Source organism: Monodon monoceros, unplaced genomic scaffold (genome assembly GCF_005190385.1).
Source record: "Monodon monoceros isolate NGI ecotype Baffin Bay Population unplaced genomic scaffold, NGI_Narwhal_1 Super_Scaffold_22, whole genome shotgun sequence".
Taxonomy (NCBI): domain Eukaryota; kingdom Metazoa; phylum Chordata; class Mammalia; order Artiodactyla; family Monodontidae; genus Monodon; species Monodon monoceros.
The window spans coordinates 36,752,421-36,772,930 of record NW_021703779.1 but is presented as its reverse complement, the minus strand read 5'-3'; the positions used below and the strand labels follow the sequence as shown (position 1 = coordinate 36,772,930).

The 20,510-nt window shown below is 37.4% G+C and overlaps 1 protein-coding gene across 8 annotated transcripts in view; it reads left to right on the top strand.

Moving 5' to 3' along the window:
- Window positions 1–20,510, top strand: part of CASK (calcium/calmodulin dependent serine protein kinase) — a 386,526-nt gene that overhangs the window by 307,126 nt on the left and 58,890 nt on the right. For all 8 annotated transcript variants that reach the window (XM_029240361.1, XM_029240363.1, XM_029240356.1 and 5 more), the window contains exons 12-14: window positions 11,823–11,900; window positions 14,622–14,702; window positions 20,185–20,373. In XM_029240361.1, the coding sequence (XP_029096194.1) occupies window positions 11,823–11,900; window positions 14,622–14,702; window positions 20,185–20,373 (348 nt within the window). The remainder of the gene's footprint in view (window positions 1–11,822; window positions 11,901–14,621; window positions 14,703–20,184; window positions 20,374–20,510) is intronic.

Sequence of the window (20,510 nt, the reverse complement as noted above, 5' to 3'; positions counted from 1 at the left end):
CCATCTCAACATTTAGCTTTATTGCTAAGAATTTACCTTTAAAATATAGCATTTTAAAGTTCATTGACTTTAAAATGCTAAATTTGTTTTTCTCTCCCAAGAACTGTTTTATTAACCAGTGTGTGGTTGTGACTTGTGAAAGAAGTCCAAATTGTCTTTTTTTTGTTTAAAAACATTATGAATTACATAATTGTATGTATTTTTCAGTAAGGGAGGGGGCATCTTCGCAAAGCAACATGTTTTAGTTTATTCTTTTAGTTCATTTCTTCTATATTCAAATGCATAGTCATTTCCCCAAATTCACACCTTCGTGGCAGATTTTATGTGACATAATTTCCCCTTTTTTGGTCTCTTTACTGTGGTAAAATATACATAACATAAAATATACCACTTTAAGCATTTTTAAGTGTACCATTTGGTGGAATTAAGTACATTCACGTTGTTGTGCTACCATCACCACTATCCATCTCCAGAACTTTTTTCAGCTTCCCCAACTGAAACTGCACCCACTAAACAGCACCTCACCATTTCCTCCTCTCCTTAGCCCCTGGCAGCCACCATTCTACTTTCTGTCTCAAGGAATTTGACAACTGTAGGTTCCTCATATAAGTGGGATCATACCTTATTTGTTTTGTGACTAGTTTATTTCACCTAACATAATGTCTTCAGAGGATCATCCATGTTGTAGCATGTATCAGGATTTCCTTCCTTTTAAAGACTGAAAAATAATCCATCTTATATATGTACCACATTTTGTTTATCCATTCATCCAATATCAGTGTTTTATGGTAGACAGTTATATACTAGGAAAAGCCAAATTCTCCATATAGAACTATCCAGTGGTAGGGAATTCAGCCTTAGTTTCATCCCCAGGCAATTGCTCTATCTGGTCTCCTATGATATACATCTTTGTGAAAGGAATGTGTGATTTTCACTGAAACTATTATTAACTACAGCAGTCCCTCTCATTCCCTTATTTGTTCAGGTGAATTACTTCTTAAAACAGTGATTGGAGTTTACGCTAAAATACCAAGAATCAGCTTGTTCCCAGTACCAGTGTTTCCCACTGAGTGCCCTTCTCTTTTTATAGCACCATAGTCAACTTTACCGGAAGGCAGAGGAATGTTCAAAAAGCCTTCCAAGTGCAGCAAGCTCTGATTCTTCTTCATGCTATTCTCAAGGAAAGGGGGGGTTCCCCCCAGAAAGGAATGTGATATGCTCAGTTGAAGAATGTTCGATGGGGTTGGCTTGCAGCATTCACATCCAAGAACATAGTTGCTTTCTTCTCTTTGTGGTCCTTCAAACATTATTTCATAAAACCACTTCTGCCAAACTGTCTTTTTTGTTCTCTTTTAACTTTCCACAACAGAAATTCATTTTTGCTACTTGTACAGATGCTTGTAGCTTTGCTACAGCTACTTGTACAAATGCTTGCTGTTTGTTTATACAAAATAATTCATACCCTAAGTCAAAACTTATTGAATTGCCTCAGTAATTGCATATCATATGACACAGCTAATGTAAATGTTTTCTTTTAAAGTGGCAAATTAATAATAGGATATTCATTTACTGTAAATATTATTTAACTAGTAATGTAGATGCTTCAGAAGATCACCTTAGGAAATGAGATTTTAACACTTTTTAAAATTTTTAGTGGTTTTTTTAAATGGAAAAGAAATTTATATCATAGTGAAATTTCTCACACTTGGGAAAACTCTTAGATCTAGTATTCAAATGTGCCCTATTTCATAAGATTTAATTTAAAGCAAAATAAAGCCTGCCTGTATCATCTAACTGGTTGTTTTTCCTCATGCTTTCTTTTGCTTGCTCAAGAATAGGCATTATGATTTGTTTCTTACAAGGCTTCATTTTAGAGTTATTTGCCAACTGAAAAAGGCCTAGAGAACAGTCAAGTCAGGTCATCTAAGGCCAGTGTTTAAGTTTCTCAGAAAGAGCTGCCAACTGACCAGAAATCCAGCACAGTGGCCTATGTTGTTAGGCCACCGACAGTCTTCTTAGATTGAACTGGGAGGTCAAGGAGGTCTTAATTTCTTGGATTCAAAAATAAATCCCTGTAAGAGCTATGTTCTAATGGGATTGAAACAAAAGCAGCTCTGTACACAGAGAAGTAAAACCTAAACCAAACAAGGGCCTCCTTAGGGTTATTTTTGCTGTCAGGATCCAACATATTTTGCAACCCTTTCAGGAAATCTTAAAATGGCCCAGATATACTGATTTTTAATTTCCTATTTGCCGTCAGAAGAAAACTTTCATAATGGATTTAGGTAGAGTAGTATATTACTAGGCCAGCTGAGCCCCTTCTTAAGACTTGAAAGGATATATACCCCATCATGATTTTCTAAAACTTGATCTAAGCTAGCATTTCACTGCTATACTCTTAGGTTAAAGCTTTCCTGGGACATCTAACCGAACGGCTTCCAGCAACATTCTTATAGGCCACTAAGTACAGCATACAGTCCATCGGATATCCATTTCTAACTCGCGTTACCCAGTATGAACTGGGCCATAGTATTGGTAGCAGCCCTGAACCTTTCTCTAGGAAAAAATCTAAATTCCAAGTTGAGACTCCTGCTACTTTATTATCATCACTAGATTTGTGAATTTGATATACTTCTTTTTTAGGTGAGAAACAAATTTAGTTTAATATTTATAAAATTTAGCTATGTCCATGTTTTCTGAACTTTTAGAGGGAAAGTTAGCACATAGTGCAAATTGTAAAGGATAATGTACAAATAATGAAAGTACACTCTTCAAATGAATGGAGTACATTATCTCCATTCAGATGGAGAGTCATCTGCATGACTAATGTTTGAGTGCTTTCTTCAATTATTTTAATTGAATTGATTTTTAGAAATTTTACAGAATATAAATTTTTAGGCAAAACAATTTTTAGCACTGATAGAATAGGCATTTTTTATCCTGTAAGAGAATGATGCCCTAGGTGATTTAATTTCTTTTTCTAAATCATAATATCCCAATGGTGCATAATAGTTCTTAGATTTGTAAGATTGGACAGGTTATATAAGTTCTTCTCAAAGTTTAATTATAGTTCCTTAAATATTTAAAAATGCCATTTTAAATTTTGTAGTGTGTTTCTTTCACACTTAATGTTTCCCATCACACAGTCTTTAAACCACTGTTAAATATACTGCTCTTTTCCAAGTTTGGAGTATGTCATTTTTTTTAATTGAAGTATAGTTGCCATATAATATTATATGTTCTAGGTATACAATTAGTGATTCACAATTTTTAAAGGTTATACTCCATAGTTATTATAAAGTACTGCCTATATTCCCTGTGTTGTACAATATGTCCTCATAGCTTATTTTAAACCTAATAATTTGTACCTCTTAATCATCTTCCCCTATATTGCCCCTCTCCCCCTTCCCTCTCCCCACTGGTAATCACCAGTTTCTCCTCTATATCTGTGTGTCTATTTCTTTTTTGTTATGTTCACTAGTTTGTTTTACTTTTTATTTTATTTTTATTTATTTATTTATTTATGTTTGGCTGCGTCGGGTCTTTGTTGCTGCCTGCGGGCTTTCTCTACTTGCGGCGAGTGGGGTCTTCTTTTCATTGCGGTGCGTGGACTTCTCATTGCTGTGGCTTCTCTTGTTGCGGAGCACGGGCTCTAGGCGTGCGGGCTTCAGTAGTTGTGGCTCGGAGGCTCTAGGGCGCAGGCTCAGTAGTTGTGGCACACGGGCTTAGTTGCTCCGCAGCATGTGGGATCTTCCCAGACCAGGGCTTGAACCCGTGTCCCCTGCATTTGCAGGTGGATTCTTAACCACTGCACCACCTGGGAAGCCCCTGTTTTACTTTTTAGATTCCACCTATAAGTGATATCATACAATATTTGTCTTTCTCTGACTTATTTCACTTAGCATAATGCCCTCCATTTCCATCCATGTTGCTGCTATGAATATTGGGGTGCATGTAGCTTTTCCAATGAGTGTTTTTGGTTTTTTTAGATATATACCCAGGAATGGAATTGTTGGGTCATGTCATATGGTAGTTGTTATTTTTAGTTTTTTGAGAAACCTCCACACTGTTTTCCACAGTGGCTGCACCAATTTACATCCCCACCAACGGTATATGAGGGTTCCCTTTTCTCCACATCCTCGCCAACACTTGTTATTTCTTATCTTTTTGATGACAGCCATTCTGACAGGTGTGAGGTGATACCTCATTGTGGTTCTTATTTGCATTTCCCTGATGATTAGTGATTCTGAGTATCTTTTCGTGTGCCCGTTGGTCGTCTGCATTCCCTCTTTGGAAAAATGAAATGTCTATTCAGTTCTTCTGCCCATTTTTTAATTGAGTTGTGGTTTTGTTTGTTTGTTTGTTTGCTTTTGCTGTTGAATTGTGTGAGCTATTTATAAATGTTGGATATTAGCCCCTTATCAGTCATATCATTTGCAAATATTTTATCCCATTCAGTAGGTTGTCTTTTCATTTTGTGACTATGTCATGTTTAATGACACTAAAGATTGTTGAAAGGGCATTTCTATATTTTTACCCTAAAGACAGTAAGTTTATATATAAGCTTGAGCAGGAAAGATAGATTTTTAGATCTCAAAAGATTTTCTCTGATCTCTAGCTTCAGAAAACTGGCTCCAGTGCAGTAGTTGAATATCAGTTCCTTATATTTTAGTATTAAATCACCTTTCCCTAACATTTTTCCAGATTTCAAATGTATTTTTTAAAATACTGTTGGATATCAATAGCTGATCTGCTGGGTTCACTGAAAAGATGTGATACTGGAACTTTGTTCCTAATCACCCAGCTTCTTCACAGCAACTGTAAGGAAATTCTTAATACGATAGTCTATGTTTCCAGAGCAAGTCATTTCAATTCCCATTATTGTTGTGCAATATAAACTTGTGAACACTGTTATTATCTTTTACTATGATCACAGACACATTTCATTACATACTTTGCAGCTAAATTTTTATGTAATGAGCACCTAACATAACAAATGTCACAAAACTCCCAGAATCCATCAACTTATTTTAGATAGAGTTTAAACAGTCTCTCTAGCAGTAAATATAAATATATATATATATATATATTTTTTTTTTTTTTTTTTTTTTTTTTTGCGGTACGCGGGCCTCTCACCGTTGTGGTCTCTCCTGTTGCGGAGCACAGGCTCCAGATGCACAGGCTCAGCGGCCATGGCTCACGGGCCCAGCTGCCCCGCGGCACGTGGGATCTTCCTGGACTGGGGCACGAACCCGCGTCCCCTGCATCGGCAGGTGGACTCTCAACCACTGCGCCACCAGGGAAGCCCGCAGCTAAATATTTGACTCTTGAAAACTTTAATTCTTTTCCAGCAGGGAGCTTCTTTGGTATCTTTGATTTAGGTGGTAAGATGATGGTTGCTAATATACTTCTGTGTTCCCAGCAACTGTACAAACCCATTCATTATTTGGCTCATGTCTGTAGCCTAGTTGCAAAAGTTATAATCTTTCTCAACTAAGTACATTCTGGTCCTTAGATTTGTTTTTCTCTGTGCTAGGAAGTTAGTGGGACACATAACCCAGTGATAGTAATTTTATAGGTTCTCCACCAACCACTCCGTTTTAAATGTTGATATTGCTAAGTGCTGCATATAAACTATGAGCAAAACAAAGATTTCTATTTGAGGATAAAAATCAGAAGAAAGTGAGGTACCATGGAGTATGGTAAAAAAAAAAAAAAAAAAAAAGAAACTTGATTTAGTGTTTTGAATGTAAATTAAAAATGACATTAACTTGTTAACTTATGTTTGAAAGTACAATCTCAGGAGAGTTCAGTTTAATATTACCACCAACTTTATTCTGCTTTATTTAAAACAGCCCATCCCAAATATAGAATGTGGCCTTTTAACAGAACTGTGCTTTTCTACTCCTTAAGACAGAAAGATTAAGCATGTCCATGTAGCCATGTGGAGTCATATCTGACCCAGCGCCAGAGACTGGCAGTGAGCAGGCCTGTCTGTGAGTGAGACAGCGTGAAAGAGTCTGTTCCCCTTGCAGCTGTTCACATTTCCTCGTTTTGCCTTGGGCTCTGTGTGTGTGTGTGTGTGTGTGTGTTTTAATAAAAAGTGCTGAACTTGGGTAACTATAATTTCATTAGAAAGAGAAAACAAACAGTAATACAGTCATTCTTGTTTTCTCTCCAGGAATAATTTATTAACAGTCTTCCCTCCCTCTACCTCACCCTCTACACCTCAGCTTTACAAATACACTTGAAATCTTCAGATGGCAGGAAAGCAAACAACAAACGGAAATATATTTTGTTATTTCAGTTCGCCTTGAATTTGAGCTTCTAGAGCAAGTGTTGGCAACTACAGCTGTCAGGTCAAATCCAGCCAGCTACTTGCTTTTGTAAATAAAGTTTTATTGGAACCCAGCCATGCCCATTCATTTATGGACTATTAATGGCTGCCTACACATACATAGCAAGGTTGAGTGGTTGTGACAGAGTCCATATGGCCCACAAAGCCTGAAATGTTTATCATCTAGCCAGGCAAAGATTAGGATTCTAACATTCTTTAATAGGGCAAGGCTTGTAGTTGATTGCCTAATGTCTTTCAAATCACATTTAGGGACTTCCCTGGTGGCACAGTGGTTTAGAATCTGCCTGCCAATGCAGGGGACACAGGTTCGAGCCCTGGTCCGGGAAGATCCCACATGCCATGGAGCAACTAAGCCCATGTGCCACAACTACCGAGCCTGCACTCTAGAGCCCACGAGCCACAATCACTGAGCCCACGAGCCACAGCTACTGCAGCCCGCGTGCCTAGAGCCCATGCTCCACAACCAGAGAAGCCACTGCAGTGAGAAGCCCGCACACCGCAACGGAGTAGCCCCTGCTCGCCGCAACTAGAGAAAAGCCCACGCACAGCAATGGAGGCCCAATGCACCCAAAAATAAATTAATTTATTTATTTTTTTAAAATCACATTTAGTTAGTTTTTTTCCCTACAGCCTATAAATGGCATTTTCTACAGTTCTTTTCCCGAATATTTGCTGAAGGTGTATCCCTGGCATGAGACCATGTTACTGAATTCTAATACAAGCCAAGGTACTCTGGTATGAGAGAAAGGACAGCACGTATCAGGAAGCCAGTCTAGTCCCTCCTACTCTGGCTGCAGGACCCTGAGTGCATCCCTTCATGTCACTGGTCATCAGCTGTCTCCTTCTTAAAGTGGAGGAATTGAATCATGTTGATATCTAGGATCTCTTTTACCTTGAAAATTTTTTGAAGTCAGACTTGAAACATAGCAAAAAAAAAGAATTAAATGTGGTCAAACTGTATTTCTTAATTTTGAGGGAAAGTTTTTAACTGTGCAAGCAGGACAGAAGATACTGTGATACCTGGTTCCTAAAGAAACAAGGTAAAATAAGTATTCCTACTCTGTTTATTTTTATATTACTCTGATTTTTAAAAAATATACCTATTTACAGTTCCTGTGCACCATTTAAATACTCATTTATTTTTTTTAAGAAACATTTATTAAACATCTTCTATGTACTCAGCCTCATGCTACGTGCCGTTACTGAATGTCAAAGGACTCAAGAGTCTGATCATGGAAAAGAGAAAGAACCACTTAAACAGCATGTTCTGTACTCGTGTCCCTCAGGCAGCCAGTGCCCTCTTGGCTGTTAATGCCCGGGGTGTGGCAGGTATCCAGATGTTGTCTCTGTCCTGGGTTGCTCCTGCATCATCATGTACTCTGTAGCTGGCCTCAGCAGCACTCTCAGCTCCTGCCTTCAGCTGTGACCCCACGGCCACTCCTGGGTCGCCTGGCTCTGTGCAGACAACCCTCTTGGTCAGGGTTCCACCAAGATGGCTCCAGCCAGATTACATTCTGAGGCAGCTCCTTGACTCATGGGAAACACACAGTCTTGCCATAAAATACACTCCAAGTGTAGGCTGCCCTGCTGTTGGCCTCCCACCCTGCCATCAACCAGGAAAGAGGCTCTTTTCACTTGAGACCCCAAACGCCACATGTCAAGCCACTCCGAAGACTCTCACATAGCGCTCTTCTGGGTGCACCAAGATGGACCCTGTAAATTGCTGCAACTCAGCAAGCATCCCTGCAGAGCATGAGATAGTGAGCTCTCCTTGCTGGCACCTCTACTTTGTGTACATGGGTCTTTTGGAGCATCTACCATCCTTCACTTTGCATGAGGGAAGAAGCAACTCCCTTTCCTTTCCTCCCCAACAGGAAGGAGAAGGAAAAATCAAATGCTTCCTTGCCTCAGTCCTTTAGCTTCTACAGATTCCAAGCATCTGTCACTATAGGCAGAATGGGGTGCTAGGATGAGCATGGAAGGACCATTTTAGCTACCTTTCAGCAAGCCCTGGAAGGATGGTCTGGCCGCTTCCTAGCAGACCACTTACTTCCTATTGGCCTTAGCTCTGGGCTTTAGCTGAAAGTCCAAGACAGCAGGCCAAGTCCCAAAGTCATATCATTCTAATAATTCTTTGTATATGATAGAAGGGGGACGGGCAGTAAAGGGTGATAAAGGAGGAGAAACTGCAGCCTTCCTTTGTTCTCAAAACTCAACCACCTCTCACTTGCCTCCAGACCTTGGGAAAACTCCACCTGAATTTGAACTTTGAGTCCTGAATAGCATCTCCTAGGCAGCATAGAATATGAAGATGACCCATAAGAATGAGAAGTTGAAAAGCTGCATACTCCTGACGACTGTTTTAAAACAATTAAACGTTACATTGCATTCAAAATTTCCTCTGTTGATGACTTTTTATTTACATACTTTGCCATATCTCTCAAACAGTTTGTATTTGTTATGGGTATCCCTAAAATATTTTGAATCCCTAAGGCAAAGATAGAGTCACAGAAATAGGGGGCAGGGGAATGAAGGTTGGCATGTCATGCATACACATCCAGATAGTCCCCAACTTGGGACTGCTCACTGAGATATTTCCTAGTTGATATTGCTGGGGACCAAAGTACTCTCAGGTCCTCAGGGGGATCAAGTTGGCATATGTTCCTGGGCCTTTGGTTATACATGTCTTTGGAATTTGTGACTTCTTTGAGCATAGCAACTATCATCTTTTTCCTCTCCATAACCCCAGTGAATAGAACCCACTGCCTAGTACATGGTAGGACCTCAGTAAATATTAGATGGATAGATGGGTCAACAAGGGGTCACTTCTTCCCACTGATGGTGAAAGTAAGCCCCTTCCTTCCCTGTCCCTTCCTGCCTCAGTTCTTAATTACTCTTTTGGTTAATGAGCAGGCAGTTGAAATTCACCATCTATTCTTAACCACATGGACACCATCCACTCCATCCAATGCCTGCCTTGACCGCTCCAGTCCTGCACTTTCCTAGGAGTTGGAGGGGCAGAGCCCGGTGTCCCCACCTCAAGCAGAAGGTCCCTTCATTTAATTCCTTCCTACCGTATCTGCCTTTCATATTAAGCATCTCACCTCCCCCTCATCCCACCACTAGTTCCACTGAACTTTGGGTGAATGTGTGATTAGTTGGATCAGGCAAAACCAAAGGAGCAGAGGGAAATTTGGTCTGAGCACTTACCTTGGATCAGGGCCTTATCTGCATGCCACCTATGAAGTTGTTGTAAAGCTAGAACGTTAGTTCTCACTTTGCTACTCCCTGCCTTAGTTTCCTCATCTGTAAAGCGGGAGTAGTAGGGATATCAGCATTACAAGGTTGTCTGAGGTTAAATGAGGGAGTATATATTAAGAACTCTGACTAGTAACTAGCATCCACTAAGTGCTCAATAAAAGTAACAATTATCATTGTTGTTAGTATTTGTACTACTACAACTATTCTCAAAAGTTGGTACTGGGCATAAGATTTACAAATATCTAAGGAGTTTATTAAAGCACAGATATCTGGATCCCCATTTCAAATTCTGATTCAGTAGATCTGCAGTGGGGCCCAGAAATCTGTACGTTTAAGTAACTACTCCAGCTGATTCTGCTACAAGTCCTCAAGAAACCACACTGACATAAGACCTAGGGAACTGTACTTGGCATCATAAGACCAAGCCAAAAATAAAAGGTCTCCAGTAATAGAGTGAGAGCAATTCTGGGAGCTTGGAATTTTTGTTGCTTTGTGAGTTAAAACTAATGTGCATTTATTAAATGTTTAAATAGAAGCTAATCCTAATCATGGTTGAAAATTTTGAAAGTAGCATTAGTAATAGTCCTTGTTCAAGAAAAAGGCAAAACTTTTTGTGGTGAAATTAGGCATTATAAAGACATTATAAATGATAGTGCCGTCAACTTGTAAAGCCTCAAATTAAATTTGCTTTCTTTTTCCCAAACAGCATTTAAGAGTTTTAAAAATCTTTTTAATTATCCATGTAGGTTTTTTATTTTGTTTGATTATTAATATTATGACATGTCAGGTGATGGCTATATCTATTTTTTAAGTGTTAGGTATTTTAATTGTGTTTTTTTAACTTATGATTCCTTACTTTTGAGGGGTTGGGATTTTTCCCCCTCCTACTTTTTATTGCATGTGTACAGTATTTCATTTATCTCTATAGACTAGTCTGGGAACCTACACTGCATATACCATTATTTCTATGGAAAAATATATTCGGTGGTTCCAAATGTCAAAATTTACAATCTTTAGAGATGGAAGTCATTCAGAGGATGGAGACTGCCCATGTGTATTCTACAGGGATTCGAGCAAACTTTTATAAACAAGCCACATATCACTGGTTCCCTAAGTGTTAATATAATATTTTAAATAGAGCAAATTTTACTAGCCTACTTATACTATTTATTTAACCTCTAATTTAGTAGTACTTTCTTAATGCCGCCATTTTAAAATGGTCACTGCTCTATCTTCACATTGCTATCATTAGGCTTTATTTATTTATCTGTCTGCCTATTAATCACTAGGAATTTTTATGTATGGTGTGGCCCAAACATTTACAAGTCATAAAGCTTTATCCTGCATTAGTATAAACAAGTGTAACTGTAATCTGAAGAATATTATGGTATGTGACCTCTCCACTAGCACTGCTGTGCATAGTAGGGAAGGAAAAAAGAACAGAACCAAAACCAACCCCCAAAACTCCCCACTTATTTTAGAGAAGTTAGGAAATAGAAGTGGCTGGCTAGCCAAGACCATTTTAAACTTTTCACTTTTCAAAGCAGACTGCTGAATGAGATGTTTTGTCTGAAGTAGAAATTAATACTTTAATTGCACTTCTGCACTACAGAGATTTTTCTCTAAAGAATTTTCTTCAGAAAGTTAAATTTTGGATCATTTAGATTTGTGGAGTTTTTAAAGTATAGACTCTTTTCAGCTTCTTCCCATACTCTGTGAATTTACAAATTAAAAAGGAAAAAGGTTTATGTCCTTGATTTCTTGCTGAAGGATGCCAGAACTGATACTGTTAATGAACAGCCCTAGTAAAACAAGTATAAACCTTTCGTGAGAGCATTCCTTCCTAGAAGGAGTTGGGTTTGCCCTTTCCCAAGATTTAGATTGCTGTGAAAATTCCTTCAGATGTGTCTTGGCCAGAAAGCATTCTTTCATTTTACTCTGTATTCATCTTATTAAATGTTGCTTCTATCAGAGGGAAAAAATGCTGTGATTACTGAAATATTGATGATTTTTAAAAAGATACGCGTAGCACTCATCCCAACAAGTTTCATTTGAATGAATAAGACATTAACAAGAAGATCCCACTAAAATCATCAGCCTGCCTCTTTAAGGGGAAAATATTGTTTAGTGAAATAATAAATATGAAGCTCTGAATTTATCAGAGAATTATGAATGTTGATTGGATTTTCTCCTTTGCTTTTAGCTATATGACAAAATTAACACAAAATCTTCACCGCAAATCAGGAATCCTCCGAGTGATGCAGTACAGAGAGCCAAAGAGGTAAGCGATATATATTTTGTCAGTGTATTTGGGTGTCATATTTGGTATGAAAACGTTTCTGCTGCACAGTAAGAGGCAGCTTCCTTGAAGTCACAGTTAGACCATTATACTCAAATTTAGTATTTCTAAGTTTATCACTGAGCATTTACATACAGAAAAGAAAAAAAAATCTCGGCAGCAACATTGCCTAGATTTCTAGTTCTGGTATGTAAACTTGAACAATTTTACTTCTCTTTTTTAAAAAAAAGAAAAAGTTATTTACCACTCTTGGTGGAAATCGACATGCTATGAAAGTTTGAGTTGCTTTTTTAAGGTGGTAATTTTTGAAAGTTAATTGAATGCTTATAACAACTAAGTTCAGAGAGAAGTCATTTTTATAAATTACTGGTTAGTGTACATCTTTCACAAAATTTTAACTTTTTTATTATAGAAACATCACACTGCAGAAAGTTTGGAAAGTAAAAAGTCATCTATAATCCCATCACCCTAACACAGTAATTTTCATTTTTGCATATCCTTTTCTAATCACTATCCATTTACATATAAATTTTTATGTGTTACAATCAAAATATATCTTTCTTTTAACCTAACCTAATATAATAAGCATTTTTCCATGTTTCTGCTAGGTCTTCGTAAATAAGTTCTCATGATGGCATAGTTTTTCTCTGCTGTTACTAAATTATAATGAATTATAAATGCCTCCACTGTTAGATACCTAGTGGGGTTTTTTTAATCACTTTTTGATATCATAAAAGTCTTTATACAAATAAATATTTTCCTTTGAAAAAATATTTTATTTTTATTTATTTATTTATTCATTCATTTATTCATTTTTGGGTGTGTTGGGTCTTCGTTGCTGTGCGGGCTTTCTCTAGTTGCAGTGAGCGGGGGCTACTCTTCGTTGCAGTGCGCGGGCTTCTCATTGCAGTGGCTTCTCTTGTTGCAGAGCATGGGCCGTAGGCGGATGAGCTTCAGTAGTTGTGGCTTGCGGGCTTCAGTAGTTGTGGCTCGCGGGCTTCAGTGGTTGTGGCTCGCAGGCTCTAGAGTGCAGGCTCAGTAGTTGTAGCGCACGGGCTTAGTTGCTTCGCGGCATATGGCGTCTTCCCGGCCCAGGGCTCGAACCTGTGTTCCCTGCATTGGCAGATGGATTCTTAACCACTGAGCCACCAGCGAAGCCCAGAAAAATATTTTATAAAGTGAAATTACTAAGTGAAAGAATATGAAAGACATAATTCCTTCCCTATCAGATTTTAAACACAAGACCTGTACTGGAAAATATATATTCACTGAGAACCAAGTCCAAGGTTGTGGAAGCCGCTAGGCCTGCCCACCTGGTCAGGGCAGCAGTCAGGAGAGGTTCTGTTTGCATTAGAGACCACACCTCAGTGTTTAAAATCATAGGCTGTGAGAGTAGCAGGGGACCAGAGAGAGTATATTGTTTCATCTTTTGTTTCACTGGTTTAGAAACTCAAAGCAGAAAATACACCAAAGGAGAATTGGCTTATCATCATTAAACAATATGAATTAACAGCATAACCAGCACTTGTTAAGAGTACATTTTTCTAATTGGGGTATAGTTGTTTTACAAGAGTACATTTAGATAAGAAGGAAACCTTATAGTTTTTGTTTGTTTGTTTGTTCTTCTCTGAGGAGGTGGTTGAGTAGCACTGGCTGGGATCTAAGCCTTAGGCTAAGTGACCTCAAAACATTCCTTCCTGGCCAGAATTAAGATTCTCAAAGGCGAGTCAAGAGATTCCTACTCGGTACATGACTTGCGTGCCCCTGACATCCAATCCTGCTGAAGCAATCCTCGATTGGCTCAACTTTTAGGATTGAGAGCAATGTGTATAACCACTCTGAGTCCAACTATGTACACTTGGAACTGTAGTAGTATGTTTACTCTGAAAAGGAACAGAGGCCTTCCCCTGGGCTCATGTCACATAATCAAATTTTAAATGGGTAAACTCCATCCTAGTGGTAAGGGATAACTTTTGAAGAACAATTTCATTTGAAAACAACCGTTTAAACCTATATAGAGAAAATGTTAACAACTAATTCGTGAAGAAAATGTGAGTGAAAAGAGAAAAGTTTTTGATTGTGTGTCTTATTTTTAAATTATTCTCTTGGGTTCCCTGGCAATTAATTCTAGGAACCGTTGCCGAGATGTGGCGAATGTGAGGAGATGAGTGTGGAGAATCACATTGATTCTCTCAGGCTACAAGGAAAAGTACTCAAGTGTTTTCTCTTCTTTAAATTGTTTTTATTTGAGCCTTTGTCATTTTAATCTTTCTGAAAGGAATTGACAGTTTTGTTAATATAAAAGAAAGCTGTTACCAACTTTTATTACAGATTCATCTTGATGGTGAGTTTGGAAAAAGATTTGCAGAGATTATTTTCCCATTAAGTTTAATTAAGTTACTTATACCTGTAATAAATATGTATTACAGACTTGTCATTTCGTTTTGTATTTTTCAATAATCTTTTGAGGTATAGTTGGGTAATGAAGGCAGAGACTATTACAGCAATTTGTTTTATTTTTTATTACCACAAATGTAGCTGTTTTATATATTAATAACCTTTGAATAAAATGATGAATTTTTTTCCAAAATAATTATTTTGCCTGCCATACAAATCCATTCATAATTTTTAATTTAAAAGAATTCTATATTTTCTAAATCTAGCATCCTCATTATACTATTAAATATCTTGCTTATTTTTTAGGTATTGGAAGAAATTTCATGTTACCCTGAGAATAACGATGCAAAGGAACTAAAGCGTATTTTAACACAACCTCATTTCATGGTAAGTAACAATTAAACTTCCATAGAAATAAAACCTCACTTTCAAAAGAAGTTTTTACTAATCCTTATGAAATACAGCTATCTTCATTAAATGTGCTTTTAGCCGTATAATATCAGACGGTTAAGATTACAATACCAGATAATACCAGATGCACTAAAACTTTTTGTTGTTGTTTACTTTGTGTCATAGTTGTAAAGATGCTGTTTGCCAGCCTCATGGAGTTGGAATAAGAATTAAGTAGATGATACATCTACTGTGCTTAGCACAGTGCCTGATATATGCTTGATGCCTAATAAATGTTAGCTAATGAATATTATTAGTTAACTCCATAGTATCTGTCATGTGTAGGGCACATAGTAAGTTCTCAGTAAAACACTGAGTAGATTAGGAACTTGCCCGTTTGCAGGTAGGTTAGCCCCACCTCAACTGACTGTTCTGTGCAGTGTGTTTTCCGTAGATAGAAGCCTGTATGTTTTGGACAGACATGTCTGTCTATAAACTGATAAGTAACCTCAGCTCAATTCTGAGAATGATGTAGGACCATTTGATACCAATAGATCTTTCAGATTTGAAGTAAGCTAAATAAATTAATATATACCCAAATAAAATCCTTTTTTTAAGGTTAAGGTTTTTTTCAAAACCATTAAAGCTCAGACAGCCCCATCTCTCACAACTTACCTACCTTCGAAGCCTTGGTTTATTTTGCTTTTCTGACATCAGAGAGAAATTAATATGTGCACTGCTATTAGTAAACATTTTCAGAAATAATTCTTGTAATTTCTGAACACCCAGCTAGGTACTTAAAAGACATTTTCATTTACTCATCAAATACGTAAATGCCTACTATATGCCAGGCACTGTGCTGGGCACTAAGGATAGTGGTGAATAGGACAAACGAACTTCCATTCTAGGTGAGACGTGGATAGGTGAGCTAGAGGCAGACAGTGAGCAAGTAAAACAAACAATATAACTTCATATAGTGATAATAACTATGAAAAAAAAAGGATAATGGGGCAGAGATGATAGTAAAGTGGAAGCTACTTCAGATAGTCAGGGGAAAGCCCCTCTGAGGAGCCAACATGTGGGCTGAGACTTGTTATATGAAAGAACAAACTTTCTGAATGTCCAAGCATGGGGAAGAGCAAATGCAAAGGCCCAGAGGCAGGAAAGAGTTTTGTAGGGTCAAAGTACAGAAGTAAGGCCATTGTGGCTGGGATATAGTAAACAAGGGAGAGGGTGGTACAAGAAGAGCTGGAGAGGGTGGCAGAGGCCAGACCACATAGGGCCTTCCAGACCATGGTAAGGAGTCTGGTTTTTCTCCTGATTGCAGTAGGATGACACTGAGTGATTGCAAGCAGGAAAATATTGTTAGAACTGTGCTTTAGAGATTGCTGGGGTTGTTGTGTAGAGAATGGACTATAGTGGGGTTAAGAGTTTAAAAAGGGAGACCAATTAGGAGGCTGTTGTGAGGTGGTAGAGGCTTGAAGAAGGACGGGGCTGGTGGAAAATGAGCAAATTGGGATTCTACTTTAGAGACGGTTAGACATGGCAGGACTTGCTGATGGCTGGGATGTGAAGTGATGTGATTAACTCCGTTTTACAGTTCAGAGAGGAAACCACACCTTAGAAAGGCAAAGAGGCTTGCTTTAGGTCACCCACCTAGTAAGTGGCCTCATTGAGGTTCAAAACCCAGATCTTACTGGCTCCAAAGCCTGTGCTCTTAAATGTGGGTTGACTTGTAATGAGTATCGATTTTCCTACAAACTTAATTTGAACTCATTGGTCATTCCCAAATAAGCATATGTTTGGATAATGTCCCATGTGGCAAATATAATTCCAAGCTATATATACTGTGTTAAACTTTTAAATGCTGGAGGTTTCTATCTTATAAGCATTTTAAGATCATGTGGACACAGTGGGGGAAGGAGAGGGTGAGATGAATTGGGAGATTGGGATTGACATATATACACTACCATGCGTAAAATAGATAGCTAGTGGGAACATGCTATAAAGCCCAGGAAGTTCAGCTCCATGCTCTGTGACGACCTAGATGGGTGGGATTGGTGGGGAGGGAGGTCCAAGAGGGAGGGGATATATGTATACATATAGCTGATTCACTTCACTGTACAGCAGAAACTAATACAACATTGGAAAGCAATTATACTCCAGTAAAAAAAAAAAAAAAAATTTAAAGATCATGGTTTCAAAATCTGGTATTTTTAAAGAAATATTAATAGCTAAAGGAAAATATTTTAATGCTTATAAGTTTTATTATACCAAGGTCTGGGAGTTATTCTTAACATATTTATAATTTTATACTTATTTCTTCAATTATCTGACTTTTTCTTTGCTTTCTGATCATTAAAATGAGGATTTAATATTGGATTACCTTATACATAAAAATACAGATACTTATAAATATTTACAGTAATTAAGAGTAAAACAGTGTAGATTTAATTTTTTTAATGTGTACTCTAGAGTAGAGGTCATGATAAAAAATATTATTACACCATCCTTCAGTTACTCCATTTGAAAGACTTATTTTTTAAAAAAGAACAGATCCTTTGCTTATTGCAGTTGTAAAATATAAAACATTAAGGGTAAAGACAATATAAACAGAATAGAATGTCAGTGCTTTAACTTTTTCCTTTAAAATTTTCTGTTCTAGATCCTGTTTTTTAAAAGCAAATTTGTATCCTACTTTCCCAAAAAACAAGATGGTTAAAAATCGCCTTAGGTTGATATGAAAGCTTCATTATTAAGTGATTAATTTTATGACTTGTAATTGTAATTCAGAAGCCAGAGGAACCACTTTCAAACCTAAAATTCGTATTTTTTCCTATAAATTTTATTTTTTGGTTTTTGTTTTTTTGGCTGCATTGTGTCTTCGTTGCTGCGCACGGGCTTTCTCTAGTTGCGGCAAGCGGAGGCTACTCTTCGTTGCGGTGCAAGGGCTTCTCATTGCGGTGGCTTCTCTTGTTGCAAAGCACGGGCTCTAGGCACATGGGCTTCAGTAGCTGTAGCACGCAGGCTCAGTAGTTGTGGGGTGCAGGCTCTAGAGCTCAGGCTCAGTAGTTGTGGCGCACGGGCTTAGTTGCTCCGCGGCATGTGAGATCCTCCCGGACCAGGAATCGAACCCTTGTCCCCGACCTTGGCAGGCGGATTCTCAACCACTACACCACCAGGGAAGTCCCTTTCCTATAAATTTTAAATGAATTTTTCCCACTTTGGTCTGAAGTTCTTAGTTGTCTTGTCCACGTCCTTTTTACATACATATGGAAGTATTTCCTATTACATGATTCTTCTTATGTAATTAAAAATAATAGCTATTTCAGCTTAGTAACAATTGCTAAATCATACCTCATGACATACTTGAAGAAAAATATTCAAACTCTGATTTCCTTATTTTTTATTTGGCATACTCTTTTAATGGCTTTTTTTTTAACAATCTATAAGTGACCCCTTTTTTTCTGTTTGCATATGCATTGGATTAAGTTTCATTTTGTGGTAGCAGTCTTTTCCAGTGGCAAATAGTGGTTAATATCAAGTATGACCTCATTTGGTGATATAATTTAAGGATTTTTCTCTTAAAGTTCAATTTTAGTATTATTTTTGTGATTGTGGGCTTATCCTTCCTTATAAATAATACATTAAATACAAGTGTTTGCTTGTATAATTTAAAAGGATGGATAGAAATCATTTGCAAAAAGCAGTACAAACACTTTCTCCAACCCATGTAACTGGCATTATCCTAATGAAGCTTGGTTCTCTGTTTACCTGGGTATATATCCTCCAGTCATACAAAGCATGTTTTTTTAAAAATTGTTTTAAAATTCACTGTTTATAGAAGACACATCTATAATTAATACAATGAACCTAATTTTAACAGATGAAGCTTTTCAGTTATTCTATTACTGATTTTTACTTTCTGCCCTAAATCTTAGTCTCTTAAGTGGCTACGGTTAAACAGGGAAAAGAGGGATTTCCCCACATACCATAACCACCACCACTTTGGCCTGGGGTGCTAGTGCAGGGTGTAGTCAGGGCACTGGTCAGGAAGCCAAGGTCCCCAGGACCATTGTGGAGCCCTGCTTTCAAGCTGCGCTGCTTAGTGCCCTTCAGTGCCCCTCATCTAGATCCCAGTTTAGACCAGCCCTCTGAGATCTTGGAAACATCCGGCATTTCCATTACAAATTCAAAACATTGTAAAGCAATTATACTCCAATAAAGATGCTTTAAAAAAAATGGGTATATTGCTCCAAGCATATGCTCTATTGATGTCTGATCAACATCATCTTCTTTATGATTTTACCACATTGTTACCTTATTTTTGCGTCGTATGCGTACCTTTAAAGTACCTAAAATAGCCAAGTCATGACTTTGGTAAATCTTTTAATCAAATAACTTAATTTGAGATGCTACAAGCTATACTTTTAAGGTGATTTTAATTATGTTTCATTATCTCTAGATATTTCATTACCAGACAGATCACAGATTAAAATAAAACTGAATTTATAGTTAGTACTATAACTATAAGAAAATATAAGAAAATATAATGCATAAAGCACCAAACATACTGATACTTAGCTGTAAAATTCTCTTTGAAGTAGAAATGTTCAAATATTCATGCTTATTAAAAACTTTCTTATGATGGCAGAAAATGTACAGTAAGTGGAAGAATAGCCTCTTTTAGGGAAACAAGGGATATTTATTACCCAGTTTCACCAAGATGACATATGGAGATATCAATACAGAGAAATCACTTTTTCTTTGTTAATGGGCTTTGCAAAAAGAAGTCATAATAATAACTGTCAACTTACTTTTTATTTATGCAAGTGCTCCAAAAAGTAGAAATGAACAAAAACATTAAATAGGTTTAGATTTTGAGCTCCATATCATGTGATATTTTGGGAAATTACATTTCTTCAGGTACATTTGTGTGTGTTTTTATTTCTTTTACTAAGATGTATGTTATAAATTACCCTTTGCGTTATATAGCAGAGTTATTGTTAATACCATTGATGAAAGACGTTTGCTCAATGCACCAATTATTGCATGTTTCTTTTTAAATTTGTTTCCATTTTAAGCCCCAGCACAAATTTGCCAGCTCTATGTACAAATGATTCTTTCTGCTAAATTATTTGAAATTGCATTATGTCAGACTTTAATTGAACAAGTTAGTTGGGCACTTTTTCATAGCATCAGACAACACCTCTTACCCAGATAGTCAACAAACACATCCATTCATTGATTAGCTCACTCATTCTTTCATTTGTTCCTTCATTTTTAAAAATCCATCTATCATGATTATTTATCACAAAGAAATTATGGCATGGCTATATCTAGGTGTAATGTGCTTTGAGTTCTCTTTAGATGAGAGATACCTTTGAGAGGCAAAGAATAATTTTATATATGTTTATATAATAGACTTCTGCTGGAATAGTTCTATTATTAATATTTTATTTCCTTCGTAAAATATCAGGCCTTACTTCAGACTCACGATGTAGTGGCACATGAAGTTTACAGTGATGAAGCATTGAGGGTTACACCTCCTCCCACTTCTCCCTATTTAAATGGTGATTCTCCAGAAAGCGCAAATGGAGACATGGATATGGAGAACGTGACCAGAGTTCGCCTGGTCCAGTTCCAAAAGAACACAGATGAACCAATGGTAAGTAGGAAAAGAAAGTTTTCTGTGTTCTCATAAAATCCCAGCATGAGTTATAGCAGCTACCTTCCACCTATACTACTAGGAGGTGGGGAGGAAAGGAGGGCATGGATAGTTTTAAAGAAACCAGTTTCCAGATC